This window comes from Eptatretus burgeri, chromosome 17 (genome assembly GCF_056783735.1).
Source record: "Eptatretus burgeri isolate ZD-2024b chromosome 17, Ebu_testis_v1, whole genome shotgun sequence".
Taxonomy (NCBI): Eukaryota; Metazoa; Chordata; class Myxini; order Myxiniformes; family Myxinidae; genus Eptatretus; species Eptatretus burgeri.
Genome location: NC_140977.1, coordinates 58,391,284 through 58,410,532, shown reverse-complemented (window position 1 = coordinate 58,410,532; position 19,249 = coordinate 58,391,284). Strand labels below are relative to the sequence as shown.

The following is a 19,249-nucleotide window of genomic DNA, read 5'->3' as shown; positions in this document are numbered from 1 at the left end:
GAAATTGGGATTAAGAAGAAAGAATAAGGAAAATAAAAGTTAAAAACGCATTGGAGAGCCCAACCCTCGACTGGCTCCGAGAGTCAAATGGGATCGGAGCACTTTGAGCAACTTTCTACGGGAACAAGTCTTGGGAACTTGCTGGTGACGGAGGCTCGAGTAAGGGAAGGCATGGAGGAGGTTGTGGTTGAGGGAAGGATTTGCGAAAGTGACAAGTGAAATGAAATTGAGAATGTATGGGTGGGGTAAATGAAAAGGAGAAAATATGGGCTGGGTAGAGACCCCAACCCCCACCAATCACTGACCTATAAAAGCATTCTTTCACTGAGCTTGCATTCCCACGAGGTTCCTGCGAAGTCCCTGCTGCTCTGTTCCAACATGCCTGTGTCAAAACCAGCAGGTGGGCTCATATTGAAACTTTCATTCATCGTCCATTCAATTAGAGTTGGTTGTGTATCTGGTATTTTGCAAGCTGTTGATTAAAAAGTTAAAATTACATTTTGTAATTATATAAAATTATGTAAAAGAATGAAATAACCAGTCAAATGTCAGCCTTTTTTTTTTTTTTTTTTAAAGCATTTCCTATCTTTTTATTGGAAGGCAGATATCTTATGGATTAGCACGTCGTGTTGGATTTCAATACTTGTCATGGATATTGTGCTGCGAGTGCTGGTACTGTGTGGAACACCCTGCGGCACCAACCCGTGCCCCTTGTGCTGGTGCTGTGTGGAACACCCTGCAGCACCAACCCGTGCCCCTTCATGTTTCCATCATGCTCTGGAAATGCTTTTGCTGCCAAACCTACTACACCACCGCTACCGTCAAACTGCATTGATTTGGAGCAGAACGTGCAAAGAGTTCCAAAAAAAAACAAACCAGGATAACGAGGAGACAATTGGACATGTCCATGATGCGGAGTGATCAACATGACAGCTGCATTGTGGCTTTGCCTCAAACTGTGCAATCCTTGTATATGGATGAACATGACAGATAAGGGATAACACTTGATTTTTTTCAAACGTCCTTTAGAAATCCGTGACAAGTTCATCGATCCTGATCAATTCCTCAACCTTTGATCCTCTTCATTGAGTGAAGCAGTTTCAGAAGGTTCTGGAGGAGGACGTTGGTCGTTGATCTGTGTGTACCTTTAAGGGTGATTTTGTGGTTACAGTCACCGAGAGCGGTTACACGCTCGTACTCAATGTTACTTTGAGCCGCATTGAGTAGGAGTTGGAGGTGTCAAGATCGACTCGGTAAATAGATCCAAATGGAATGGTGATCGTTGCAGTAATGGTCATACAGCTCACTCAGCAAAATCCTTTCGGTTCACCATCGTCATCGCAGCTGTTCACGTCACGTAATGGATTCTATTGCTGGATCATTATGTTGATTGTTTTTCTGTGTTTTTCGCCTACAACTTCAACCTACTGTATTTCAATTGTAGTAATCACACAAACTATGACCTAATTGTACTAATCAAACTATGACCTAATTGTAATTATTATGCAAGCTATGAACTAATTGTACGAATCACGCAAACTATGAACTAATTGTACGAATCACGCAAACTATGAACTAATTGTACTAATCACACAAACTATGAACGAACTAGTAACTGTAAAAAATCTTTTCCCACCTGAACACCTTGACCTTCACTTCCAATATACTTTCCAAAACACTCCATATCTGTTGTGTACTCCACCCCAGTTCTGTGTAAACTGCGAATGTATCTCATTCTTTTCTTTTATTCCTTTCATTTTTGTCATTCACATCATACCTGCTCCTGTTGCAAGTGAAAATCGAGCCGTAAGAGGAATTCCAGTATCAGCAGAAGGCTCACGTCTCAGCTGAATATAGCCCCCTTGGAGGGATGAGTGATAGGGAGGGGGCAGGCAGTGGCGGGAAAACAGGGATGGATGATTGGAAAGAGCGGAGAGATGGAGAAAAGTTTTCCGACAAAAACAAAATTAGGGATAGACAATGTATCAGCGAGCTGCAGTTACCTACGTCACCGAAGGTGGACAGAGGTTATGTTTTCACCCATGTCTGTCTGTCTGTCTGTTTGTTTGTTTGTCTGTCCATCTCTGAGCAGGATATCTCAAAAAGTTAGGACAGATTCAGACAAAATTTAGGGGACAGGTTGGGGGTGTGACAAGGACGAATTGATTGGATTTTGGTGAAGATCTGAATACAAGTCCGGATACGAGAATTTTTTTTAATTTTGCAAGTGATTCTTCACCATTGAGAGATTGGGCCAAAAACGATATAACGCAGGATATTTCAAAAGTTGTGGACGGATTCATTATGACAAAATTTTGTGCGTGAGTCGGGTAGGAGACAATAACAAGCTCATTAGATTTTGCTTCAGGACCTGATGTAGATCTGGCCTCTTGGTGGGATATAATATGTACAAAGTTCAACCAGGTGGTGTGTAGTCTACCAAGTGCCGTTCTAGTTTCACCCCTGTTTGTCTGTCTGTCTGTTTGTCTGTGAGCAGGATATTTCAAAAGGTTGTGGACGGATTCTGTCAAAACTTGGTGGGTGAGTCGGGTAGTTAAGAAGAACAAGTTGATTCGATTTTGGTTCAGGTGTGGATCCAGATTGAGCCAATTAGTAGGATACAAAATGTAAACTGTTCAGCTTGGTGGAGGTATGCACTCTACCTGGAAGGGAAATGGATTTAGGAAGCAGAACTTTGTGGAGCCATAACTCAGGTCACCATCTTTACCGATGCTTGTTTGAGATTGGAATGAGTTCAAGAGATGTACGCTCGTTTAGTTTCTGTCATGGTGGTTTAGCGGAGCATCACCAGAACGTAATCTATACTCGGGATACTTGTACATTACACATATTGTATGTACAGGACATGAGGAAATATCAATTTTCTTTCATATGAAGGAGAAGGACACAGTTCTCATAGTGTCATAAGTAAATATATAAATATACCAGTGGGGTGGGCTTTTCACATTATGTAAGCATGTGAACCATGCTACCCCATAGTCTCGGGTCGCTCACCTGCATTTGATTTTTCATTTATTTCTTTTCATTCATTTATATTTTCATTTACGGATGCTTTTCGACAGTTCTGTAATTTTCCAGGTGTATCGGCCTCGATATCCATCGGCCACATAGAATTACCGAGCTTCCCCATTGTCTCAGATCACTCGCAAGCATTTTTTCATTTATTTTTTTCATTTATTTTTATTTTCATTTATGGATGTTGTCCGATGATTTTGTGATTTTTCCCAGTGTATCAGCTTTGATGTGCGTCGGCATGCAAAATTTCAGCTTTATACCTCACCCGGACAGTACCGATCTCTAATATCAGTCAATGAGTCAGTCAGTGGTTAGAACGACCTTTATACTGTATATTAGATAATGACACCTTTTTGTGGTGAATAAGGTGATACGAATTATTTCTAATGCTCATTCTTTATGATTTCCATTTATGCCTCAGGGTCAGCAGTCTTTACTGTAAAGCCGACCAATGTAGCGGTGGAGGTCGGACACAAGGCAGAGTTTTTAGCAGAGACTGGAAAGCTGGGAGTCAAGGTAAAATGGCAAAAGGATGGCAAAGATCTTCAAAAAGGTGCCCGGTATTCTACGAGCACCAAGGGCAAGTCTCATTGCTTGGTCATCTCTAATGTCACAATCAATGATGCTGGATCATACACCTTGGTGGCAGGAACTACAAAATCCCCCTTTAAACTGTCGATCAAGGAACCAGGTACGTCGGTCCTGTTGGTCCCCTCCTTACACGTACATGACAGGTGGTGATAATGTGTAGCCCCAACATCATAGTCTCCATGTGTTTTCTCTGCAGTTATATATGAGGAGATGTTGAAACATATAGCCTCCTTTGCTTTTTCTCCAAAACAGGTAATTATATTCGAATGAAGCAAAACAGATACCAACATCGATCTTTATTTGACCATGGTGCATATTTATTAATCACCATTACAGTCAACACGTTTCTGCCAATGTTAAAATAGTTCTGTGATTCCGTCACGATAGACTTGTGCATCCTGCTGATTTAACCGGCGTTTCACAGCAGCCTTGATATCATTATCGGAAGATAAAATGTTCTCCACAAAAGTGAGCCTTAAGTTTGGGGAAGAGATAAAAATGTAACAGAGCAAAGTCGGGGCAACATTATGATGCGGAATCACGGAGTACAGTAGTACTCCATATGTAGGGATGATACAGGAAAAATATGGCCACCCATTCAAATGTGTACATAATGAGACACTCAAACTCCTATCGAGTGAAGTCATAAGCATTTAAAAGTCATATCTTTTATTCTCGAGCGTTTTCTGAACAAGCAAGACTTAAAAAAGACCCCACGATACATCATTAAAGTACCACATCGAGAGATCGCTAAATCGCCAATTTGTTCTTTTTCTCGTTGTTCCCTCTCAAAACAATGTAAAACTGTAGCCCGATCAACATCAACAACTACAGAAGCCATGATGGTGATTCCTACACGAGGAAGTTACTTTGTCTCTCGGCTCGTGCACGCAATCCTAAATTTTAAAATAAATGAAACATTAATCGTTTTATGACAAAAATAAATCGAACATAAATGTAGACTCAACCAAACCAGCCCAGGATCGTGAGGGGGGGGGGGCGAATGGATGACGGACAGAACCATTCCAAAACATCACCCAAATCAACTGAAACGAGTATTAAAACAATTTAATAACAGATGTATTTAATCCATACCAAAATAACAAAGTATATAAAACATTAAAAAGAAATAGAACACTCATAGCTCATGAAAAGTGTTGCCACGGTGAACTTGAGGTCATGTAACTAGCGCCATCTTTGTTAGCACCACTTGGCTGACTTGCATTGTGGATCGAGGTGGTTTGGAACGTGTCTCAGATCACTTCCGGTTCCGGTTTTGAGCGGCAAGAGGTCTCCTTCGGGGCTCCCTGCTGACATTCTCAAAGTTAAGTTCCGGTTGTTATTTGTCCCGTTTTAACTGTTTAATTTTCTCACCTACATGTTAATGTGTGTTCCTAGTTCGGTTTTGTTTCAAAAATCGTGCTATTTTGTGAGTATTTATGTCGACGTTCTCACCTGGTGTTTGAGGCCTAGTCCTAGGCTTGAGGCCTACCGGTTCCACTTGGTGTTTGATCGTTTTTTTTTTTTGTTTGTTTGTTTTTTCTCCCCATTACCTTCAATTTCTATCCTCCCCATTACCTTCAATTTTCATCCTCCCCACTTTCCAAACATCCCCCATTCTCCCAACTAATCTCTTTCTTATCTCAAAAAAAAAAAAAAAAAATCCAACAACAACAACAACAACAACCTTCTCCCGATTCTGCTACTTCTTCTTCCTCTTAACTTCCTCCTCGTCTTCCTCGATTTCTTTTTTTTGTTTTTTACACTTCCATGACCTAATCTGTTGAACTCTCTCATACATTAATATTAACAACAAAAACGATCTTATAATGCTTCATCTTCCTCTCTCACACATGTGGTACTCTTTACTGTTTCACAATGCACTACTCTTCTGCTATTTTAACAGACTGCTCTCATTTCGACCTCTCCTTCATTCCTTGCCTAAAAAATCCAACTATTACAGCGCTTCTTCTCTCCATTCTCTGAATTCGCCTTCATTGCATCCATCAAGAATTGTGTTAAATCGCATCTCTGACCTAAAACTTTTAAAAACCACAGTTTGCCATGGATGCTCGCTTTCCATCAACCATTCTTTTTTTCCAACTTCAGTGCCAACTCACCCCCCTCACCCCTCACTCTCACTCTCAAAGCAACCATCCCACTCTTCTCCCTCCAAGCCTCCCTCTCACCTCTTTCAAAAATTCCCCCTCACCTTTCTCCCACCTTTCATCCCCCTCACTCTTCCTTCTCTAAGTTGCCCCGCCTCTCATCCACCAACCTGCCTCCCTCCACTGCCCTCTCACCTCCATCTCTTCAGTCGACCTTCTCAAATCCTCAACTGCCATCTTCCTTGTCTCTTGTCCCCCCCTCTCTCACAGCACCACAGAGCCTTTTCTCCTCCTCATTCGGTCCCCTCCCCGCGCTATTCTGCATTACCCCACACTCCTTCAGCAACCCTCCTTACCTCCCCCCCTCGTCCCTCGTCCGACCCTCCCCCGCCCCCTCCACCTCTTGCACCAAAAGCCTCCTCCCCTACCTCTTCATTAAAAGTGTGGACCTCAAATATCCGGGGCCTTCGCTCAAACCTTTCAGATCTTTCCATGCAGGTTGCCACTGACAAACCAGACATTATCTGCCTAACAGAAACTTTCCTCTCCCAAGACGTGGCGGACTCCCAAGAATCCCTCCTGGTTACTCCCTCTTACGGTATGACAGACCTGAGCCTCGTCCTGGTGGAGGTGTTGCTCTCTTCATCAAAGACTCTATTCCTCACTCTCCCTGCACTGCTCTCACTCCCCCACACCCCAGGAATACCTCTGGCTTCGGCTTCCCCTCCACTCCCACCTCATGTTTATATGTGTACTGTACCGTCCACCGAACAGTGATGACTCCATCTACACCTCACTCTCCGAAAACATGGACCATCTTCTATCTTCTCATCCAAACTCTCTCTTCCTCTTATGTGGCGACTTCAATTGTCATCACGCCAGTTGGCTAGGTGTGGGTACCTCTCTCACCTGCCATGGGACATCAGCAAAAGCTTTCTGTGACTCATTGGGACTGACTCAATCGGTCAACTTCCCGACCCGGATCTCAACCAATGGTACTCCATCTCTTCTGGATCTGATTTTGACAAATTTCCCTGACAATATCTGCTGCTCTTCCTTCGCTCCAATTGGTTCTTCTGACCACGTCCTTATTAAAGTGGACATCTCTCTGGCTGTTATCAGAGAACCACCTCACCGCCGTCGAGTCTGGCATTTCACTCAAGCCGACTGGCAGGGTCTCCGAGCAGCCATCAAACTTACAGACTGGTCTCCTATCACTACTTTCTCAAACATCAACTCATCCTGGGAATTCTTTCAAAGAAACTTGCTCTCCCTCATGCACAGATTTATCCCCTCTCGTGTTCAGTTGTCTTACCCTTCCTCCCGCCCTTGGTTTACTGAAGCTTGTGGTGAGGCAGTTGTCCTGAAACAACTTGCCTTTGCCTCATGGAAAGCAAACCCAACTGAGGGCAATCTCAGTTCTTTCCACAAAGCTCGGAACAAGTGTGTAGCTACCCTCAGGAGAGCCAGAAAACAACATCTTTCTCATCTCAAGTCTGAACTCTCAAACCTCTCTCCCTCCTCAAAATCCTGGTGGCGTTTAATCAAATCTGTTTCTGGTGTATGTTCCCCCTCCATCCCCTCCCTTACCTCAAATGGCCGCACTGCTGATTCCACACGTGATAAAGCTGAATGTCTAAACTCGGTGTTTGCAGCTAAATCTTGTGTCCCAAACCCATCACTATCTCTACCCACTTTACCCAGTCGCACCCAACTGTCCCTGGACTCTGTATCCTTTTCTCCTGACAAGGTGGAGAGCTTGCTTTCAAACCTCGAGTCAGATTCTGCAACCGGTCCAGACGGCATCAGCCCACGTGTCCTCAAAGCCTGCTCTTCTGCTCTTGCTCACCCTCTCTCTGTTCTATTCACCCTCTCATTTTCCCAAGGTCATCTGCCATCTGCTTGGAAATCTGCTAACATCACTGCCCTGCATAAAAAGGTGCAAAAACAGATCCCTGTAACTATAGACCAATCAGCCTTCTCCCAATCATCAGCAAGGTTATGGAATCCATCATCGCTTCAGACATGAAATCCTTCCTCTTCTCCAATGGCTTGATTTCCAATCATCAATTTGGTTTCAGACCAGGTCACTCTACCCTAGATATGCTGCTACTGCTCTCCCATCAATGGATGGAGGTCCTCAATGCCAGACAGGAAATCCGAGCCGTATCCCTGGACATATCATGTGCTTTTGACACAGTCTGGCACCCTGCCCTACTCACCAAACTCTCTGCCCATGGTATTCAAGGCCATCTCCACTCATGGCTCGCAGACTTCCTCTCCTGTCGCAGTCAACGTGTGGCCCTAAATGGAGTTCTTTCATCCCCTCTTCCTGTGCAGGCTGGAGTTCCTCAAGGTAGCGTTCTGGGCCCTGTTCTTTTTCTGGTTTTCATCAATGATCTCTCGGACTCTCTGGAAAATCCTCTATTTCTCTTTGCCGACGACTCCACCCTCTGCCGTACCATCTGTCATCCCTCAGCCCGGCAAGCAGCAGCTTCTTCGCTCACTGCAGATCTGGATAAAATCACAAACTGGTCCAACACGTGGAACATGTCTTTCAATCCAGACAAATCTCACACTCTCACTATGTCTCTTCGAAAGGACCGTTTACAAAACCCTCTCATTCACTTTCTCAACAATCTGCTGGAAGAAGTCTTTTCTTTCAAGGTTCTAGGTCTCACTATGTGGCCTGACCTTTCCTGGGAAAGTCACATTTCCAACCTTGCCTCAAAAGCCAGTCGCCGACTGAGAATCCTCCGTCCTGCAAAGTCCTTCCTCGGCCCTCTTGAGCTCCTGACCACTTACAAAGCTTTTGTCCGTAGCCTGATGGAGTACTGCTCTCCCTCTGGGCTGGTGCTCCTGCCTCCCACCTTTCTCGACTTCACGCTGTCGAAACCAGGGCTTTTAAGATCATTGGCATCTCCCGCAATGAAGCTGAGTCTTTGGGCCTCTCACTCAATCACCGCAGGTTGGTCGGTGGTCTTTCTGTCTTCTACCGACTCCTCTCCAGCCTTGCCCCCCTGCTCTCTCTGCGATTTGTCCCAACCACATTTCCACAGGGCGCTCAAGGTCCGCCAACAACCCCCTTCTGGTAAAACTACCAAAATCACGAATCACTGCTCATCTTCACTCTTTCATTCCTCTTTTTCCCGCCTTTGGAATAAACTTCCTCACTCTATTCTTTCCCATTCTTCCCTTCAGGCTTTCAAAACAGCTGTTCACCACCACCTCTTATCTTCCCCCATCCAAATCCTCGATCTTTTCTACCCCCGATAATCCACCCAAGCCCACCTCCTTCAATTCCCCTGCTTTCCTTCCTGAAAGTCCCTGTAATGTCCATCTTCTCTTCGCCATGTTCCCCGTCCCATCCCCATCCCTCTCCCTTCCACAGTTCACGTGTCTGTTCCCCAATGTTTTGTCCCTTCCACTCCCGCCCCTCTTGTCTCATGCCTCCTTGCTGTGAGTTGTGTGTTAGCTCTCATACGAGCCTCGACCAAGGTATACAAAAAAAAAAAAAAAAAAAAAAAAGCCAAATAAATGTTAAAATTACATTTTGTGTGCCAATAAACTGCTCCAATCTGTTACGGGAGGGTTGTGGAAAGACGTTTAACAGGTGTTCTTAGATGTTGATGAACAGGAACGGTGTCATTTTACTCTGAAATATCACTGCAGCATCACAGCTTCTCATTTGGTGTCCATCACATGATCCCTGTTGGTAAATCGATTTGTTTGTACTGTAGGTCGAAAATTTGTTTCCAACATTTTTTTTTTATGAAGGCAGGATTAATGGGGGAGGATTAACGAGCATATTTATATTACTTGGCCACCATTATTCCCATCACAATCCCACAAAAATACAATGTCAAAAGATGTCATGATGGTAAACCAGAAGGGGATTGTGGTATCGTAATGTGGTGTCATTCCTACCTTGTTTGGTTGTATTTTTTGAGATTTCATCCCTTCATGTTTTATATTTTTCTGGAAATGTTTTTTTCTTGTATTATTATGAAATCTGATGGAGTCAAGTTGGAGTTCTTAGATTGGTGATCCTTTGTTGGGGTACTGCATTGACCGTCTCTTACTCTCAGGATTGTAATGATGCTCCTAACTTTCGCCTCCAGTCACTCATCCCAACTGTCATCTCCAGTCACTCATCCCAACTGTCATCTCCAGTCACTCATCCCAACTGTCGTCTCCAGTCACTCATCCCAACTGTCGTCTCCAGTCACTCATCCCAACTGTCGTCTCCAGTCACTCATCCCAACTGTCGTCTCCAGTCACTCATCCCAACTCTCATCTCCAGTCACTCATCCCAACTCTCGTCTCCAGTCACTCATCCCAACTCTCGCCTCCAGTCACTCATCCCAACTCTCGCCTCCAGTCACTCATCCCAACTCTCGCCTCCAGTCACTCATCCCAACTCTCGCCTCCAGTCACTCATCCCAACTCTCGCCTCCAGTCACTCATCCCAACTCTCGCCTCCAGTCACTCATCCCAACTCTCGCCTCCAGTCACTCATCCCAACTCTCGCCTCCAGTCACTCATCCCAACTCTCGCCTCCAGTCACTCATCCCAACTCTCGCCTCCAGTCACTCATCCAAACTCTCGCCTCCAGTCACTCATCCCAACTCTCGCCTCCAGTCACTCATCCCAACTCTCGCCTCCAGTAACTCATCCCAACTCTCGCCTCCAGTCACTCATCCCAACTCTCGCCTCCAGTCACTCATCCCAACTCTCGCCTCCAGTCACTCATCCCAACTCTCGCCTCCAGTCACTCATCCCAACTCTCGCCTCCAGTCACTCATCCCAACTCTCGCCTCCAGTCACTCATCCCAGCTCTCGCCTCCAGTCACTCATCCCAGCTCTCGCCTCCAGTCACTCATCCCAGCTCTCGCCTCCAGGCACTCATCCCAACTCTCGCCTCCAGTCACTCATCCCAACTCTCGCCTCCAGGCACTCATCCCAACTCTTGCCTCCAGGCACTCATCCCAACTCTCGCCTCCAGGCACTCATCCCAACTCTCGCCTCCAGGCACTCATCCCAACTCTCGCCTCCAGGCACTCATCCCAACTCTCGCCTCCAGGCACTCATCCCAACTCTCGCCTCCAGGCACTCATCCCAACTCTCGCCTCCAGTCACTCATCCCAACTCTCGCCTCCAGGCACTCATCCCAACTCTCGCCTCCAGGCACTCATCCCAACTCTCGCCTCCAGCCACTCATCCCAACTCTCGCCTCCAGCCACTCATCCCAACTCTCGCCTCCAGCCACTCATCCCAACTCTCGCCTCCAGTCACTCATCCAAACTCTCGCCTCCAGTCACTCATCCCAACTCTCGCCTCCAGTCACTCATCCAAACTCTCGCCTCCAGGCACTCATCCCAACTCTCGCCTCCAGTCACTCATCCAAACTCTCGCCTCCAGTCACTCATCCCAACTCTCGCCTCCAGGCACTCATCCCAACTCATCTCTAATCACTCATCCGAACTCTCATCTCCTGCGCTTCACAGCACTGACAATGTAGTGCTGCCCTCTGCCATCTTGGCTAACTTCGCACTGAAACATCTCGTGTCAGAATCACGAAACTTCGCACCCAGTGGCAAGAAGAACTAATGTGCGGACTGTGCTTTGTTTCGTTGGATCATCTTTACTTGGTTTGGAGAAAATTAGTCGGAGGCTTTATGTTTCAACACACCCTTGTAGTTTGAAACTGACACTCTAAAATTAATGTAAGTTCCCCTTTATCGTGTGTCGTTGAATGCCTTTGTGTATCTGTGCTGTTTCAGGAACCTCTGAATGATAAATAAATTGAACAGGTAGTTCACCGATTACCTGTGAAGGACCTTCTTCAGACATCAAGTGCAATCAATGTAACATCTGTGCCATTTGTGCAAACAGACTTGTTTTTAAACTGCTCTGTGGCAACAATCCGAATTTTGGAAACCCTCTTAATAACACCTTCATAGACATCATAAACGGGCCTTAAAGTGTGTGTGTGTGTGTGTGTGTGTGTGTGTGTGTGTGTGTGTGTGTGTGTGTGTGTGTGTGTGTGTGTGTGTGTGTGTGTGTGTGTGTGTGTGTGTGTGTGTGTGTGTGTGTGTGTGTGTGTGTGTGTGTGTGTGTGTGTGTTGCGCACTCTGCAAACCAAAACCACTTCGGTGTTTCCTTGCTAATTCATGGAAATCAACCACTGATCATCCTTCCTATTCCCCTTAGTGTCCAATCTATGCGTTTTTGTTCATCCACTCAAACAGATTACATTCCATCGTTACCTGCACCAGCACAGGTGGGCAGAGCTTACGTTTTCACCCCTATCTGTCTGTTTGTCTGTCTGCAAGCAGGATATCTCAAAACGTTGTCAATGGATTCAGGCAAAACTAGGTGGATAGGTTGTGTGTTTGACATGGACGAAATGATATGATTAGGTTTTGGTGAAGATCCAGATTCGGATTGGAGATTAAAATTTTTTGTTTTTAAGTGATTCATCACCATTGAGAGATGGAGCCAAAAACGATATATCACACGGTATCTCAAAAAGTTGTGAATGAGTTGTGATAAAACGGTGGATGAGTTGGGAAAGTGACAAGAACAAGCGGATTGGATTTTGGTTCAGATCCGGATTCAGATCCGGTGTCCCAGTGGATCCAAAATGTAACCTGTTCAGCTTGGTGGAGGTATGCGGTCCACTCTACCGAGTACCATTCTAGTTAATTCCACCACCGAAGGTGAAGGAGGTTATGTTTTCACCCCTTTCTGTCTGTTTGTTAATTGCTGGAATCCTTCGGATTTCGGCAATGATGTTGGTCGGTTGTGTGTGTCATTCTGTGTCTGTGTGTCTGTTTGTTTGTGTGTTTGTTTACCCTGTAGCAGCCACACCGTTTCAGTGATCATGATCAAACTGGGTACAGACGTCGGCCATGGTCCAACTTAGACACTTGTCATTTTTGGTGAATGTAGGTCAAAGGTCAAGGTCAAGGTCACCGAAAAACCGAAATTCTTATTTTCACAATAACGTCCGCTAAAATGGTCGTATCGACTTCAAAGCAAATCCAAAATGTGCATCTTCCAATTCTGCATCCAACCATACGTCTCATTGGGGTGTCACACCAAGACCCTTCTTCGCAGTTGGGTCAAAAATTTCAAATTGCGATAAAAACGCCATTTCAAGTCCGATTGACGTCCAAGTGATGATCATGACCAAACTAAGTGCTATAACTCATTAAACAGTAGCACTATCGACTTATAAGAACCAAATTGATTTCCAGGTTTTTGTTTTTTCAGACATCATGGAGATGTGGCAAAGTTATTCCGGAAATTCCTTACTCAACGAGCAATTTCATTTGTTTCTTTGTGCGCAGGATATCTCAAAAAGTTGTTGACGGATCCGGATGAAATTTGGTGGACAGGTTGGTTGTGTGATACGGACGAACTGATTATATGTTGGTGAAGATCCGGATCTGACTACTAGAACTTCTTAAGTGATTCTTCACCATTGAGAGATCGGGCTAAACTAATATAGAGCACAATATCTCAAAAAAAAGTTGTGGACGGATTCGAACGAAACTTGGTGGACAGGCTGGGTGTGTCACAAGGAGGAATTGATTCATTTTGGTTAAGATCCGAATCCGGATCTGGGTACGAGAATTATTTAATTTTTAAAGTGATTCTTCACCATTGAGAGATTGGGCCCAAAACGATATAGTACTGTATAGCATGATATTTCAAACATGTATTGGGCCTGATATGTTCTCGTGGATCAGGCATTGCGAAGCAGGGGTATGCTCTCTCCCGAGTGTCCTTCTCGTTGTTTTTCTGTGTTCATCTCAATTACCATACCAGTCGAATGTTTGTTCAATTTTAACCTTCAGAGTTGTCTATAATAAGTGCAAGGTGATTATCATGTCCCATGAAATGTGACTTTACCTTGTAACATGGTGCATGTTCCTCTCTGACTGCAGTGCAGTCGCCAGATGAGAAAACACCTGCTGAACCAGGTAGTTCGTTACTCCGCACAAAAAATAGCACACATTCCAACAATTACACACGATCATTGTGAATAACACAATGCAAATCCGTTCCAACTCGCTGAACAAACATCATCAGATGAACTCGTATGTTATTGTTATGATACCAGTGGTGTTCATTATGAAAGTATGTACTGATCTTGTGTATTCATTACTTCTACTGACAGGTCCAGCATCAGAGCCAGATGTGTTGTCTCCTGTGAAGGAAGAAAGGGATAGGCCTCAGGCTTTGGCTGGTCTCTTTCTGGACAAAATAGAGAATGCCCATGTGGTTGTGGGTAAGCATGGGGGACGGAAACAACACTTAGGAGGATACCATGAATGTCTGTGTTTTACATCATTATTTCCTTGCACCCTCTCCAAATTCCCATCACTGCAAGGTCACGTCCACAGAGTTGAGAGTTCAGGTTTGATAAGAGTTTGAAAGAATAATAACATTTCCACCGAAACATGGAAACTTTTCAATGCAAGTTTCACCTCCACCTGCAGTGCAGTGTCCTCCACCTCGTGACCCTCTCTATGTGTACCCAGGTGGAGACCATCTCTTTACTGCAAAGGTTGATGGATCCAAGTTGAGCACAAGGCCACAAGTGAAATGGTTTAAAGGTAAGGTAGTTACCGTTTCTCTCTGTTGTCCTCTATCCTAATCATTGCCTCTCCCTGCCCTGAAGTCATTTGCAATGAAGGATGGAGGAGACACGTAGTCCGAAGAACTGATGCTCACTTTCCTCTTGTATGAGGCAGGCAAGTGGGATGATGTTACTAAAGTGAGAAAAAGAGGAAAGTGCTCATGAAAATGAATATAATGAAGTGAGGATATGCAATGGTGAGAGGACATGTTCTCCAAATGAAGGGATGAAGAACAAGATGTGATTAACAATGTATACTGATAGGTATACACAGGTCGGTCTCATGAACCTTTTCTTTCTTGGTTTCACGTTGATAGGAAAATGGATGGATTTGTCGAGCAAAGCTGGAAAACACCTGCAATTCAAAGAAACCTTTGATAGGAACACCAAGGTAACTTTTTCTCGTAATCTAATTTTACCGAGTAAGCCCCCCCGTTAGAGATGTCAAGCCGGCAGTCTTCCCAGGTTTGCTCACTTCTCGGAATGAAGATAATTTTGTACAATTATAGGGTTTTGGACACAGAGGGACTGGTTGAGAATGCCGTCTGTCTGTGGTGCAGATTTACACCTTTGAGATGCGTATGATCAAAGTCAAGGAGATGTACTCGGGGAAGTACAGGTGTGAACTCTCACACAAGGGAACCATGGACAGCTGCAGCTTTGATGTAAGCATTACAGGTACGTAGGTAAGCACGCACAACGCCGCCATACAGAGCTTACGGCCCTCACTATGGATTGTGGTTATTAACCTCCGCCATCTTCGAAGATGGATGGAGGTTACTGTTTTCACCCCTTTCTGTTTGTTTGTTTGTTTGTTTCTTTGTTTGTTTCTTTGTTTGTTTGTGTGTTTGTTTGTTTGTGAACAGTATTACGGAAAAACTCCTCAACGGATTTCGACGAAACTTGGTGGTGGGGGGGGGGGGTTAGGTATGGTCCAAGGATCATGCCATTAAATTTTGGACTTGGTCCCCCCCCCAAAAAAATTGTTGGAGAAATTTTTTTTTTTTTGCATTTCTACATGTTTTAAGTGATTTCCAACCCCCCCAAAAAAAATGGTTACCCCCCCCCCCCAAAAAGATTTTTTTTGCATTTCTACATGTTTTAAGTGATTTCCAACCTCCCGCACCCCAAAAAAAATTGTTCGAGAAAAAAAAATTTTTGCAACTTTTTTTTCAACAAAATTTCGATTTGTTTTTTTTGCATTTCTTCATTTTTTAAGTGATTTCCAACCCCCATCCCCCCCCCCAAAAAAATGTTGGAGAAAAGAACTATAACTGTCAGCACTGTTGACATCATATTTAATGAATAAGATATAAGATTCACTTGAGTGACCCAGCAGTATTGGCGGCGGAGGTTTTGCACTCTCCCGAGTGCTCCCCCTCTAGTTTTGTCTTTGTTTTCCCCCATTTTAATTAAATAAACATTAGGTTCTTCAACAAAAACAACAACTGGCTAACATGGATTGTTCATTTCAGAATTTTTCAGTTTCGCATGGCCCTGACAAATAGCACTTGTGCTCCAGAATCCCTGGAAATATAGATAAGAGAAGAAGATGGAAAATTAATTTCAGATAACCCTTGCAAATACCCACATACCTAATTTGGGGTCTGGCTTTAACTTTCGATCTTCTTCTCTTATCAATATTTGCAACATTTACAATACATTCCTTCATTTCACCATTCCTTCATTTTTAAACCAATCCTCTTCAAATTAGGTATCGAGGTACCTTGGTTCAGTACACCTGGACCCAAAATTAGGTATGGAGGTACCTTGGTTCAGTACACCCAGACCCCAAGTTAGGTATGGAGGTACCTTGGTTCAGTACACCCAGACCCAAAATTAGGTATGGAGGTACCTTGGTTCAGTACACCCGGACCCTAAATTAGGTATGGAGGTACCTTGGTTCAGTACACCTGGACCCAAAATTAGGTATGGAGGTACCTTGATTCAGTACACCCATACCCCAAATTAGGTATGGAGGTACCTTGGTTCAGTATACCCAGACCCCAAATTAGGTATGGAGGTACCTTGGTTCAGTATACCCAGACCCCAAATTAGGTATGGAGGTACCTTGGTTCAGTACACCCAGACCCAAAATTAGGTATGGAGGTACCTTGGTTCAGTACACCCAGACCCCAAGTTAGGTATGGAGGTACCTTGGTTCAGTACACCCAGACCCAAAATTAGGTATGGAGGTACCTTGGTTCAGTACACCTGGACCCAAAATTAGGTATGGAGGTACCTTGGTTCAGTACACCCATACCCCAAATTAGGTATGGAGGTACCTTGGTTCAGTATACCCAGACCCCAAATTAGGTATTGAGGTACCTTGGTTCAGTATACCCGGACCAAAATTAGGTATGGAGGTACCTTGGTTCAGTCCAGCCCCATTCTCAATTATGTATGAAGGTACGTACCTTTAAAGATTAAGTCCACCCAGACCCCAAATTCGCATCAATTCAAAGACGAATTGTTCAAGCCATACCTTATCATATCCTTGCGCTATGGATTAAAACAGGTTAACATTGGTCTGGAGTAGTCCTTTCAATTTTACAGGAGTCAAAGTTCAACATTGCCAAGATATTTCGGGGTTTGGCCTGCCAAGCATTTATATTTAAACTGGTGGAGGGAAGGGGATGACGATGACCTTTCTCATTCACTAGCAAGTGTATGATTACAGGTGGATTGTTATTAATGCAGAATTGTGATTATTTTTCCTTCCACGACCGATGGAATTCCATGCAATAACATGAACATTGTTTCCATTCCTTCCCCCTTTATCCTCCATGCACAATCCATCCTTCCAATCTCATCCCACTGTTTACCATCCAATGACATCCTGATCCATCCATTTCTTACCCGATCTCATTCCATCGATCTTGTGCTACGTTTACAACGGTAACGATCAACATCTCACCTTTCCATTGGGATTTCACCATCCTTCATGTCTCATTCTTTGCTTTCACTTGAATGTTTTGTTCATTCTTTGCATCCTCTTCACCTTCAATGTGCACATAGTCATCAGGACTTGCACATAAACTACCAGAGCACAAGTTGTGTGTCTAACTCCGAATGTAGTTTGTATTGTCATTCACATGATGAAGGATAACTATGGCTCAGGGGTAGCGTATCTGTCTTTGTTTCGTTCAATTCCCCAATGTTTCGCAGGCAGAGCGTCATATCGAGCCGGCTGTCCTTCAGACGGGACATTAAGCCGGGTGTCCCGTCCGCTGGCATCGGTTGCTGGTGGATGTTAAAGATGCTACAATGACTTTCACAAAGACAATCTTACACATGTAAAGCTGCCACAACCCATTATTAAAGGGATATGGTGGAAAATTATTTTCAATGATCCACCTGGATGGGAATGTGCTCGCAAAGGTGACAAAGTAGTCCGATTTCCCTCCATATATAATCTTCACTAACCAAACCCAGAACTACCTGCTTTTAAAGCTCACTATGCTCATTTCACATGCCTGGCATTTCCATGAGACTACACTGACTATCATCAAGCGATGTCCATAAAAATTTAAATAATCAACTTCTGATCCCAAACCATATTTGTATGACCACAATATCCGTATCCATCATGAATTCTCTTTATCTGTTTTTGTTCATGATCTTTCTATCGTACCTTAACATTCATGCACGAGTAATGAGTATCGTCCACGTTAATGACAAATATCTGTTTTGTCCACATTCTCACTTGCAGTAGCACCGGTTGGTGAGGAAATGGACATCCGCAAGGCCTTCAAACGTGTGTGAGTAGCAGCACCAGCAAATTATGAGGTTTGATTTGGGGGAAATTGAGGGGTTAAAAACCTTTACTCAGCCTTTCATCACGTGGTTAACATATAGGTCACTTATCATCCAGGTAAACCAACACAGGTCACTCATTCTTGAATATGAGAGGGCGGTAGTCGGACTCGAAGAGTTGGCGAGAAATTGCCGATCCCATGGTCCAAAATTCCAAATTCCTGCCTGAACCTCACATTGCCCTCTCCCCAAGAGAACGAAATGCAAAAGGGTAAACAGAGTAGTAGTAGTAGTAGTAGTAGTATTAGTAGTAGTATTAAATTGTGAAAGGGTGTCCACAATGGGTACCTTGTTAATCGGTGCATTCATTGAATCTCATGGGTGGTGTGCTTTCTTTAGTGGAAAAGAGACAGAAGAGGATGCAGGAGAATTGGACTTCAGCGCTCTGCTGAAGAAACGGTGAGTTGTATTTGTCATTGTCCAAAGAAGATAAGAAGTAGATGGTAATTGGATGGCAACAGGTGAGGGGTTTGGGAGAGGAGCAGGTCAGTGTTCAGGGAAGTTTGCAGATGGTGGGGGTCAAACATATCGATCAAAGAGAGTAAACCAAGCTGATGACATTCTGAAAAGTTGTGGACCATTCATCAAGAAAAAAAATAGCAACTTCTTTAGCAATGTTGAAATTTAAAAACAGGGTCCTCTAGCAATGTTGAAACGAATCTTATAGTGCCACAACTAAATATAATGTTGAAATAAAAGAAGAATGTTGCCGAACACAACCTGCATCATGCTTCACACAAAACACAAAAACATGTCGTGAAACAGCGAGAAGAAGGTGGAAGAACCCAGTGAACCGGACGTGGACATTTGGGAGATCCTCAAGAATGCAAAACCATCAGAATTTGAGAAAATTGCATTCGAGTATGGAATTACAGACCTCCGCGGCCTCCTCAAACGCCTCAAGAAGATGAAGCCACAAGTGAAGAGTGAAGGTGTGCTTGTTATTTCTTACTACTCAGTCATTATTCTGCCATCAACCTTCACTGCAAACTACCCAAACATTCATTCTTCTTCTGTGCTCAGCTTTTCAGTGTTTGTCTTGTGCAGA

At 44.1% G+C, this 19,249-nt stretch overlaps 1 protein-coding gene across 2 annotated transcripts in view; it reads left to right on the top strand.

The window, feature by feature from the left end:
• Nucleotides 1-235: 235 nt before the first annotated feature.
• The window catches only part of LOC147010233 (myosin-binding protein C, cardiac-type-like), an 87,736-nt gene continuing 68,722 nt past the window's right edge, over nt 236-19,249 (top strand). Inside the window, exons 1-10 of one of the 2 annotated variants that reach the window (XM_085863387.1) lie at nt 236-400; nt 3,458-3,727; nt 13,691-13,726; nt 13,924-14,034; nt 14,288-14,362; nt 14,703-14,776; nt 14,946-15,063; nt 18,098-18,146; nt 18,541-18,600; nt 18,967-19,133. In XM_085863387.1, the coding sequence (XP_085719513.1) occupies nt 250-400; nt 3,458-3,727; nt 13,691-13,726; nt 13,924-14,034; nt 14,288-14,362; nt 14,703-14,776; nt 14,946-15,063; nt 18,098-18,146; nt 18,541-18,600; nt 18,967-19,133 (1,111 nt within the window). In that variant the 5' untranslated portion in view covers nt 236-249. The remainder of the gene's footprint in view (nt 401-3,457; nt 3,728-13,690; nt 13,727-13,923; nt 14,035-14,287; nt 14,363-14,702; nt 14,777-14,945; nt 15,064-18,097; nt 18,147-18,540; nt 18,601-18,966; nt 19,134-19,249) is intronic. The other variant, XM_085863388.1, reaches the window with a different exon arrangement.